At 33.2% G+C, this 12,510-nt stretch overlaps 1 protein-coding gene across 1 annotated transcript in view; it reads right to left on the bottom strand.

Moving 5' to 3' along the window:
* LOC111055871 (dynein heavy chain 1, axonemal) overlaps positions 1-12,510 on the bottom strand; it is a 357,355-nt gene that overhangs the window by 307,081 nt on the left and 37,764 nt on the right. The window contains exons 14-17 of the mRNA XM_039439162.1: positions 7,130-7,385; positions 5,003-5,165; positions 3,649-3,759; positions 282-373 (exon numbers count right to left, since the gene is read on the bottom strand). Of these exons, the coding sequence (XP_039295096.1) occupies positions 282-373; positions 3,649-3,759; positions 5,003-5,165; positions 7,130-7,385 (622 nt within the window). The remainder of the gene's footprint in view (positions 1-281; positions 374-3,648; positions 3,760-5,002; positions 5,166-7,129; positions 7,386-12,510) is intronic.

The raw sequence follows: 12,510 nt of genomic DNA, 5'->3' as shown, positions 1-12,510 counted from the left end.
CTGGACAATGGCCACATTATTTTCTTTAGTGCGAAAGAGTAATGAGATGAGATGATCAAATGGTCATGCCTTGAGCGTGATTCGAGCTCACGACAAGATTTAGAGATAGCAAACTGAGGTTATTGTTTATTTGATATTTTCAATTTATTGACAGATAGTTTGACATCTTGTGATACAGAAATCCAAGAGGTTGTAAGCCTTAGAAAGGTTAGTTATCCTGAACAATTATGAATTTCAACATAACTTGGAAAATCAATTTTGGAAATAATATTTCATCTTACCTTAGTTTTCCCAGATCCAGTAGGTCCAACCAACATTAAACCATGGCGTACCACTGTTGTCTCATAGAGTTGAATCACTTTTTTCACGTAGGCTGCAAAACACAAGATTTTATTATGATTTTCCATCTACAAAATTCCATTGAACTATTTGATTGATTAATCAACGATGTTGACTGAGGTTTGAGTTGATTAAAGCAATAGCTCCTCACAATTTTCTCCACAGTCTTGTCAGAAACGTCAATACCAGATTTCTTCCTCAAATCAAAATTTTAGCGGGAGCTAGAATAGTCATATTTATAAGGAGTTTTATTTTCCCGATACGAAATTTCCACAGCAGAGAAAAACTGAAATTGATTATTTTGCTTATGACGTTCAAATACATCTGACAATACAATAAGTTTGAGAGTTGTGAGTAGCCAAAACCTAATACTCTTATTGATATAACTTATACTACTAGTAGCTTACTGATCATTTCTACCGACAGCAATTAGCCAGTATTAACAGGTTGTCGAACTAATATGAGAAGGGGAATAGAGTTATGTTAATATAATGCTCCAATTTAAAGGAATCCACAACAAAATTCAGCGAGTGATAAGTTACGAAGTCTAGGTTTTGATGGGATGAGACGCGGGAAGCTGGCCAATGCATGATGCATTTTTCTTTTCGAAAAAATTATGTATTTTTCTACTTGAGAAAACAATTGAAAGAAGTATAGAATAGAGAGAGGGAGAAATCCAGAGTGAATCAAATCAACTGAACAGAAAATCTATTGATAAAAAGAAGGAAAAAATGGATGAGGGAAAGATAATAAGGGAAAAAAGAAAAAATGTAGAAGAACCCCCATTTCTTGATTGATTCTTAATAGAGATTCCTGATGATTGATTTTAAATTTGGAGAGAGCCAGAGTGTATACAAATAATGACAAATTAGCGATAAGGAAATAGGAGGGATATTAAAGAACCATTGAAATTATTCATTGATGTACTTGCGATGATTCCTTTGGTTTCTCGTACTCAATCAATTACAAAAAAAAATGAATACATTTTTAGAAAAAAATGATATCGTATATGTACAAGAACGAATGAGTACTGGATGAATCAATAGCAATGTATAGAACTAGGCTACACTCAGATTCTATTTCGATCATAACATTTTACTTTCATATTTATAGTCTCCGAAATAAATCCAAACGACTTCATCATTTGAGAAAATGTCTGAATGAGTTCTCAACGTGAAAGTATCAATTAGGTATGTTTCAAACTCTGCAAAATTCATAATAAATAATATAGTTATCAAACAAGGAGAGTTAAGTTTGATGGAGGTTATTGAAAAGATTGCCTTTAAATGAAGCAAGGTGGAACTAGTGATCAATCCTCAACGGAATTGTTAATCTCGATTTAACGTTTAATTTAATCTAATTTGATTTAATTTAACGTTCAATTCAACCTTATCGGTTATATTGCCGTTATATGAAGCAAGATGAAACTAGCAATCAAACCTCAACAAAATTGTTTAGATTTGTGAACAATCTATAAATTTCATGTTCAATTGTTATAAAACGATTTTAAGAGTTCGAACGAAGGTGTGATAAACTTCTTTCAAACCCTCAAACATCAATCCAAACTGAAACATTCTGCACGTGACAAACTGGATAAGTTCAGTTTAATCTCTGACGGAGTTCCACAAAAATATTAATCAGTTCCCCCTAAACAAGGCAATAAGCCTCCTAAGCTCAGTGATGGAGTCACTCAGTCGTAATATCCATATCCTGTGATGGATTCATATAACCCACATCGACAAAGTTATGGGTCTATCTCTGTTTTTGGATTCTGTCTGTTTTAATGAGAGTTGTTTGAAGTAAGTTGGCTTGGTTGTATTTGGTTGTTGGGCTCAGGTTGCGGTTATGAGTTGAGCTCTGTCATGTTTGAAATTACAACTTTCATCATCTCTGTTACTGCTCCTGCAGGTACTTGGTACATACAAAAACATTGACTGAAAACAACAACACTCACTAGGAAAATCAACTCTTTGACTCTCTCATATTCTGTCTCTCACTATCACCACCTAATTTTTTTCCCTATTATATTGTAACTCACTTGATCGTCACTTGAGTATCACCATAGAGGAATTGATTTAAGGAGTGAATATTTTGTAAAGTGGAAAACAACAAGACTTAACCTACGGACTATGTGTATTCTCATCTGAGTTTGGGAGAGGAATAGCAAAGGTCGGCCTACCTTAATATTTCTCTCTCTATCATTTTGATTATTCACTTATTGTATGGATGAATAAAGAATGAATTACATAGTAATCCAAAAAATGATTAAAAGTCACTCTTCAGTAGATATTCTTGTATAATCACGGGATCTCTACTCTTATCACCTGACATTTGATCATTTTGTAACTCACTTTAAGACTACTCTTGAGTATCAACATGGAGGAATTACATAGCAGTTCAATAGAGGTAATAAATGGTCACTCACAAGTGAATATTACTGTATCATTCCAGAAACGAAAATATGTACTATTAAATAGCAATTAACTAAAATGAATTTCCCCATGGTATCAATTTCTACAATTTCAAACAAAACTCATCCTCAATGATGACTTTTTCAATAATTAAAAGAATTTAATAACATTATCAGGAACTACGCATGAACCAATCTGTATGAGAGTAGCCTATGCCTATAATTAACTGACAGATACTTGAATACTGTTCTTCAACATTACTCTACTGTAAGAACAGTATTCAAGTATAGGTCAGTTAATTATAGGCATAGGCTACTCTCATACAGATTGGTTCATGCGTAGTTCCTGATAATGTTATTAAATTCTTTTAATTATTGAAAAAGTCATCATTGAGGATGAGTTTTGTTTAAAATTGTAGAAATTGAACTCAACTAGTACCTAGTTGAGGAATGTAAAATATATTTTTGGATCTCATTTCCATCCAACAAATGACTGTTTTGAAGAAACATTCAAATTCATTCATTTATTCATCCATTCAGGCTATAATATTCAATAACTCATACTTCATGAAAATTATTGAGGAAGGAGCAAAAACTGTTCCTTATATGTGATATATAAATATAATGTGAATATATGTGAAATATATTTTTGGATCTCATTTCCATCCAACAAATGACTGTTTTGAAGAGACATTCAAATTCATTCATTTATTCATCCATTCAGGCTATAATATTCAATAACTCATAGTTCATAAAAATTATTGAGGAAGGAGCAAAAACTGTTCCTTCCCAGAATCTTGACAGATAATTTTATATTTTCATTATTTCGTAAGAATTCTTAGCAGTTGGGTATTTCTACTCAGAAAATAATATTAATTTGTGAATAAACGAGTTATTACCGTCTACATCGACAAAACCCATCTGGAGAATAACTTCTCTGATCGACTTTTCTAGATCTCCATAGTCCACCGCCTGTTCCACCATCCCCGGAAAAAGATCCGATACAATTCCTGTAAAATTGAAATAATTATAAGTTTGTAATTTACCATTCCACAACAATATCGTGAATCAATATTTGAACATCATCATTCTTAAGAGAGTAATGACTTTATTGATTTCATACGTAGACAAAAAAGTACGTTTTGTGTGATTCCTGGTAATACATCCTGGTAACAGAATTGATTTTTCCCCCTGTGGGCAGGCGAAGGATGGAAACGGAAGTAATTGACTGGATCGTTGAAAACTTTTTCTTTGACATCAGTAATATATTTTAATTTATTTTTTCACCATTAACTCCTTTGGTTCCTTCTATTTTCACATTTCAGCTTCATTTTGTTTTATATTGATACTCTCACTCAGCGGACAGGATTTCTCCTTTGCTGGGTGATGCCAATAGTGTATTTGAATTGTTTTGTTTTTCATTATCGAATTATTTCTAAGGAATTAATACTATATCTACTATGAAATGTTGACATGTACTGATTTTGGCAATGAACAATATTATAATTAATTGATAATAAATTCCATTAAAATGATTATTGTTCTTGAGGGATGAAAGTCAATTATAGAATAAAGACAATGGAAAATTCAACTCAGTCAATTGCCTTAGAATATGATAGGTGAAACGGAATGAAAGTCTCAAATGTTAGACTATATTATATCCAACACTCATTCCATCATTCTGACCAATAAATTAAGCTCGCATTAAACCTGTGAACTGTAAACCTGCCACTTGTAGCTGTGTTGTTATTCATTGACTTATTGTTAGTCGTCTTCCAAGGAATAATTTATGTATAACGTCACTTGATATTGAAAGCTGTATAAGAGGTTGAAGCGGTTTTAATTATGGCTTGTTAAGGCTTCTTAAGAGGTATATTTTATTAATCAAATAAAAACAAATTGAATATAGGACAGTTGAATGTAATAAAATTTCAACAGCTAGATGCATTATTCCATAATTGACTGTATTAATGGCGAGTTACCTGGTTGGCTATCAAAGTATTCAGATCGCACCTGATCAACGTTAGCACCTGAACAAATTCAGGGCCATTGAAATATTGAAAAAAAATGAATAGATAACTCCCTCGAAATAGGCTATTAGTGTAATTCAAGGCAGCTCAAGACTTTCTCTATTCAATTCAAATCAATTATTCATATACTAATAATTTCTAAAAATTAAATCTCACCACTATCTCTACAAATACTATCTCTACTGATATTTCAATTTTATACTTTTTTCAACCTTCTTCTTACCATTGAAGAGTGTTAGATCGTCCTTCAAGAACTTGGGTACATTCGAGTCTCTGATTGCTCTGAGCACAATTTGACGCTCATCGAGGTTTGGTGAGTCTCTTTTCAAATTTCCCGCCACTGCTAGAACGCTGTTCACCGCTCTCATTCCGAAATCATAGTGGTCCTATAGAATAGCAGCATAATAATCAACTAAAAATAATATTCATATTCATTTTTTGTTCAAATATTTATTATTCTATCTATTCTTTATTCAAAATAATTCATCCTTATGATTGGGGAGAGAAAACAACAGTCACAGCCCTAAATAGTTCTTCTCTCGAATTTTGATACATATACTTGTCCAAAAAGTTCCATGTATACATGTTCTTTCCACTTTATAATAAATGTTGTGTCAAATTTTCAATGCAAGAGTTGACTTATCTTAAATAAATTTCATGTTACTGAATTGTGTCTGCTAAACGTGTTAAAAATCAGGTAACTTGGAATCTGAACATCTAAAATGGCATTTTCAGTAACATCGGAAACGTTCCAATCAACACCAACTGATAATATAGATTTGAATCGGGAAATTTGTAGTTTGGGTATTGTTTGTCGATGCATTTGGTATTATTTCTTGATTTTATCTCCTATTAGCTCTATTCAGTTTTCCACTCTTCTGTGCATCTATAATTGAGTTATTCATTCGCCAAACTCTTGGTGACAACTCACTCTAGGTAGGAGTTTTTATTAAACTTTGTGAAAATCGGAAAAATCTATACAACTGAAGAATCGAGAGGTAAAAAACATTATGACATACGAAATGTTAACTCATAAAGTGTACATATGTGTACTTATAGCACATTGATAATACATTATTCCAGTTATTCCAATAGCTTCCAAGGAACAATGATGATAATCAAAAGCACCTCAAAGCTGGATATCAACAATCATAAAGTCTATTATTGTTGATATTGTCAAGACCGCTAATACATTGGAACTCGCTAATGACAAATCATAATAATTTGGTTCTCTTAGTAATATTATCCCAGCTTATAATACTGGATAATAGATGTAATATTCTGTTATTCTGATATAATTAGCCTTGGTCTCTAACCGCTTTGCTGTCAACAATGACTTGAAATGATGATACCCTGTGGATATGCTACCGCGCACTGAGAATTCATGATGAACGTTCAATTTAGTGAATAACAAATCAATTACGGTATCTAGTTGAGTAATCCGTGAAAGTAGATTTAACATTCTGATCAGGAGAAATATGATGCTACAGGAACATGCTAGTGTATGAATCTGAATTCGGGGTAGAAATAATTTTGGGCTGAGCCTGTTGGTTCTTCCCCAATCATTTTAATCAATTGTGCTCCGAGCATCATTGAATGAATGAATAGATAAAGATGAATATTCAATTTCCCCTCACTTTGCAGTCATTATTCTCTGTTCATTGAGAAAACAGTAACGTATCTGTTGATAGTTTAAAGGGATTGACAACTGAATTTTTTGAACTAAGAAACTTTAAAAAATACTAGAATTTCAGGATTTTCTCCAATGAATTTATCACACACACAAACACTATATGAACATCAATTTAATACGAAAGCATTAAAGTAGATGTGAAATTACATCGACAATTTCATTAATATTTATATCTACAAATCCAAATTATCCAATGCATGGGAGCTTTGTCTATCACTGATTAATCCCTAATCATTTTACGATACCAATAATTTTAAACTCAAATGAAGATAATTTTCTATGTTATTCTTATAGAAGTTTCACCGACCAAATCATTCGCGTTCCAGGCTTCTCTTTGGGTTGTTGATACATGATAAGGGGCTATTCAAGTTCAAGAAACGTAGGCTCTCAAGTAGCTCTGTAATCAAGTCAAAGTTCATTTGACTTTCATCTTCTTTCCATTATCATTGATTATTTACTCTATTCATTATACATCTCTAGTGAGAATCACTCCAAATACTGTTTATTGATTAATGAGATACTGTTCCATCCACAGAAGCATTTCAACTGGCAGCATCACTGATAAATGAAATCAATCCTTCCCAATCAAATAATGCTGTAAGTTTGAAGTGAATCTCACGAGAAAATTAAGTAGTGCAAACGTGCACAAGTGCTAACCTGACTACTGAGCTGTTCCGAACTCAGTTTGAAAGTGGTGGTGATTTTCCCGGCCAGCGGTTTAGCCTCGGAAAAGCCGAAAGAAAATAGTGAAATCTCGGCGATTAGTGTGTAGTCAGGCACCATCATGGCAACCGGTCGGAAGAGTGCTTTCAAGTTGTCGGGAAGTTCAGTGCGTCCTGCGTAGCCCGGGTTCATCGTGATGAAAACCGCACAGGATGGTTTCAGAACTAGTTCACAACCCTCGAAGAAAAATCTGCAATAGCAAAGTCATCAATCAATATTATTGAAACTCACATCTATGTCTCAACATTGTGAGCTCTATCATCAAAAATCATAATAGTTCAACATTATTATCAGCATGAACATAAAACTCTCCAATCAATCAATCAATCAATCAATCAATCAATCTTTAATTGTCAAGAAATATGAAAATGTTATAAACAACGTCATTTCCTACAATAGCAATACCAACAATACAATCAATTAGTAACAGTGAAATATCTTCAATAAAACATCTATGTTAACGAGTCATTTCAAAAAATTGTGACCTGCAAGATCTGTGAATCTGACGCGACCAGATTGTAATATTCATTATACTTTTTATGAGGTACGGCAAAACAAGATGTATATCACAACTGACTATACACGATTGACGAACCTAAAATCGCGATAACGGCATACATGTAAGAAATTCATCTGTGATGTCTTCACATCATTCTATCATTGTATTTTATTCATCACTGTTACTGAGTTGCGTGAGGTGTTTGGAAAAACATAAAGAAACGAGTGCAGTAAACGGAGCCCATTTTCAACATATTCAATGACCTATACACATGTATAAGTACGCTGATTAACGTATACGCAGAGGTGTATCTATTTTGAATTGAAACATTAAAATCAAGGAGGGATGTCAGATCCCTTATTTTCCTTTACAATTTGCTAGACAATGAAATAGATTCTGCTTATTTACTTTCTAAGCTTAATATCTACATTTTATCCATTGCTACAGAACAGAAAGTCATTATAACTCTCCATCAATAGAATCCAGAGGCTTTTGAATCTCTTTTCTGGGTGCCCAGACGTCAATGGCTGCTCTCGTGGCAGATTCCGCAACACTCTGAAGGGCTTAATTTAGGATAGATATTTGTGGCCAGCTTTCTGTAGGACATTTTTCTTTTTGTTATGACATTCTTTTTTCTCCGTGCCCACATTATTCTTTGTTCTATGACTCTTTGTTCTGTATTACATGGTTTGTGCCCATGTTAGATTAATTTTAATTGCATATTTTTCCACCTCCCATCTTTCCTCTTGGGAAGTAGAATCAGCAATAAATTTCAAGATTGGATAAAAAAGCATAATGCTATTGTTAAGACGCTTTTTTGTTATTTACTTTATTCAGTTATTATTTTATTCTACTCTTGTTTTATTCTTAGCTTGTTATTTATTTTAAATCTATTTTTTGAATGAAGAATATTCTAATGTTCAAAGGAGACATGTAAGGGTTTAACCTGTTGTCTCCGTGTATGTATTTATGCAAATAAATAGAGAAAATTAAATCTCTAAATACATAAACTAAAGTTTCTATAATCTGACCAATAATAATCTGATTCAATGTGAGAGAAAATATGATATGAAATTATTTTTCAATAACAATTTGTAGTAATCTATCGAATGACCATAATTCAAGTCTACAGAGACTTACTGAATAACATAATGATACATTTTGATAATGTTGTAATGAAGAATTTGTATGATCTAGAAGGGATAGTTCTTCACCATCTATACTCGTATCTAGTGGAATTCATTCGATACGCACAAATCTGTTGTCTCAGAATTTATCCTTTAGCTGAGAGGAATTGACGAATTCAATTGATAGAGGCTCTGGAGTAATATTAGAATATATTGGAGAATATTCATATTTGAGGAAAACTTGTTCCATTCTCATCGATATTGATTTGACACTACTCATTTGCTGTTAGTTCGAAAATATTGAAACATTCATTCTAATTGTGTGTTTGAATTTGTACAAATAACTAATACATTTGAAATGTGAAATCTAATTTGAGTTATGAAGAGATTCCAGAATATTATTAACAAGTTCTGAGAATCCAATTTGATCAACAACTTATTATTATTGCAATTTCCATATTATGATCCAATGAATAACATTTTTTAGGCTGATGGAATTGATAAATCCAATTTATTTCAATTACGGAGAGGCGCCATAATTATGAGTTTTGCGAATTGGTCAAGCGTTGCAAAATATAATCAATTGAATAAAACAAGAACTATTTATCCTTATTGGAGATATTCGATTTTGGAATTCAAATTATAATTGGTTTCCTGCTTATTTCAATCGTTTCCACAATTTCAAATTCACATAATCAATTTCCACAGAATAAAAATTATTTTCAGAGATTACGCTGTATATCAATGATTAAAAATAACTAATTACAAATGGATGTACTTTTGCGAAACCAATTACATCCATTGCAGTGAACGTTATTTACTTTTAGCACGTGGGCGGAGGGAATTTTGAAAACGTTGGGAGCGCCCTTGGCGGAATTTTCATGCAAAAATGTACCTCTACTGCAAATCACCTTTTCCTCCACCTACTGGCTAAAGTACTTACTTTACTCCCTGAAACATAATACTAAAGTGTCACTTTTTCGCTCTCGGTAGTAAAAAACAGAAAAACTCCCTAGGGAGTAAAAGTGACTCCATTTAAATAACATGGGAAGCATCTCTATTTCAAAAACTTACATTATAATAGGTTAGAAGGTCTAAGCTCAGATGAGAAAGCATAAAGAGGTGTCTGTCATTGAGTCAACTGGATTCAATACCACAACCAGAAATTTGATCAACTCATGAAATATATGTTTGTATGATATTCTAAATATTAGTAGACGATAAAAATTTATACAATTTTTAAAATATCTTATTCTATTCAAAATACCAGTCAACAAATATTTTTGATCTGCAATTCAAATCTGAACCGCGTGATCTGGAGTCAGCCATTTTTGGTAGCCCAGCTGATATGATTGTAACAACTGTGGCCGATAGATAGCGCAATCAGCAGTGCCTATCAGACGACCGGTTTTTAGGTTTTAGATTTTAGGTTATGTTGTTAGGAAACATTGTCACCAATATGTAAGTTATTAAAATGATTTAATTTGCAGTTTCTACAAAAAATTTAGATGGAGGAAAAATGTTGTGTACATCACGAGCGAAAAATACTTTTTCTCCCTCAGGAAAATTGTTGCCCTCGGCTTCGCCTCGGGCTTCAAACTTTTTCCCTCAGGGAGAAAAAGTCGTACTTTTCACTCTAGATATACAAATAACTATTTTTCGTTACACAATACTGAGTCATCCCTATACTTTTCACCTAACCTGTATGAGATATGATGTATGATGAGATAACCTGTATGAGGATTAGATAAAAATAACTTGGACGTTTCCAAATTCTCTGAAAGTAGGTATTATTATTGTTATTCAAGTAAGAACTTTAATCACACATAACCTCAAACTACCTTCGTATATAGAATACAAAGCCATTATGAATATGAGCCGCTCTGTTATCATTTTTCACTTATCTCGTATTGGATAATATTCATGGACATTTTTCAATACTATTGAAGTGGTATTTCTAATCAACTATCAAGTGGTAGATCTTCAATCTCCACACTTACCGACAAATAAAATATCAAATATATTAAGCAAATAATGTTTTGATATCAAATACATTGAGTCATTTTCATACTTTCCACTCACTCGCATTGAATACTTTGAGATGATTTTTCATTGATAAAAGGGGAATTCATAAAACCATTTTACCATTAATACCATTAGTACCATAATACCATTAATACCATTTTTTCGCAAGCTTGCAACTGATGTGTTCTATTACAATGAGTTCAAATCGATTATTTGATTAGTTATTTTGTATTTGGAAAATAAAATTCATTCATCCATTCATTCATTCATTTGTGTATGTGTTGAATAATAAGAAAAAAAATAAAATTGATGCATAATTATTGGATGCCCAAGTCATGGTCTAAGTCTAAAGTTATTTTTCTTTTCAAAAAAGGTGATAGAACTGACCCTAAAAATTATAGAGGGATTAGCCTTTTGGACACAATCTATAAGATATTCGCTCCTCTATTGAATAGAAGGCTTCAGCATATAACAGATGCTCTGATTGCAGAGAGCCAGATGGGATTCAGGAGGGGTCGTTCATTTATTGATGCAGTCTTCACTATAAAAATGCTCATAGAAAAACGGCGGGAATTCAACTACTCAACACATTTGGCCTTCATCGATTGTGGAAAGGCGTTTGACAATGTCAATAGGACTCTCTTGTGGGAAATAATGTTGAATAAAGGCTACCCAAGACATTTGGTGACTATCATTGCTGAACTGTATTCAAAAACATCTGTTCTGATAAGTATAAAAGGTGAACCAGAGAAAGAGTTGATCATAAACAAAGGAGTTAGACAAGGATGCCCACTTTCACCTACGCTATTTAATATATATATATATATATTGACGAGCTGATGAGCAATTGGCGACAAAGAGTGGACTCAGGTGTTAAAATTGGGCAGGGAGTCTTCCTCAACTCTCTCATGTTTGCTGATGATACAGTGATAGTTCAGGAAAGTGAGGATAAGCTACAGATGTCAATTCATGAGCTTCAAGCTGTAAGTACAGATTTCAATGTGATTATATCAGCTCAGAAATCGAAAGTAATGGCATTTCGGGGCAAGTGGCCTTTACGTTCCAAAATAGTTCTGAATAATATAATAATGGAACAGGTGAGCAACTTTAAATATCTCGGCTGTGATGTATCCTATGACAGAGAATGTGATATACCTCAGAAAATAGGAGAGTTTAACTCAATTTGTGGAGTCATTCACCGAACATTAAAGGGTAAGGCCAGAAAAGAGACTGAGATTAAGTTCTACAGGACAATGGCCATCCCTTTAATGACATACGGTAGTGAGGTATGGACGAAGACCAAGAATGATGACTCACGAATTCAGGCATCAGTGATGAGGTTTCTGCGCAGCATTCAAGGATACTCGAGATGAGACCACATAAGTAATGAAACAATTCGAAGTGAGTGCAATGTGCAACCACTAACAGCAATCATTGAAAAATACAGATTAAAATGGACAAATTACCTGCGCCGTATGCCACCAACTCCTCTTCCACTACAAGCTTGGAAGTTACAGTTAGACGGGAAAAGGGACGTCGGAAGACCGAGGAAGCGGTGGACACCGGAACAGGCTTTACAAGCCTAGTCCTTGATGGATGATGATGCATAATTATTGAAAAGACTTCACTCATCTATCTTATAGGTATCCTATGAGTATGATGAT

The sequence above is a fragment of the Nilaparvata lugens genome, chromosome 12 (genome assembly GCF_014356525.2).
Source record: "Nilaparvata lugens isolate BPH chromosome 12, ASM1435652v1, whole genome shotgun sequence".
NCBI classification, from domain to species: Eukaryota; Metazoa; Arthropoda; class Insecta; order Hemiptera; family Delphacidae; genus Nilaparvata; species Nilaparvata lugens.
Note: the sequence above shows the minus strand (reverse complement) of the source record. Positions and strands in the feature narration are given on the sequence as shown.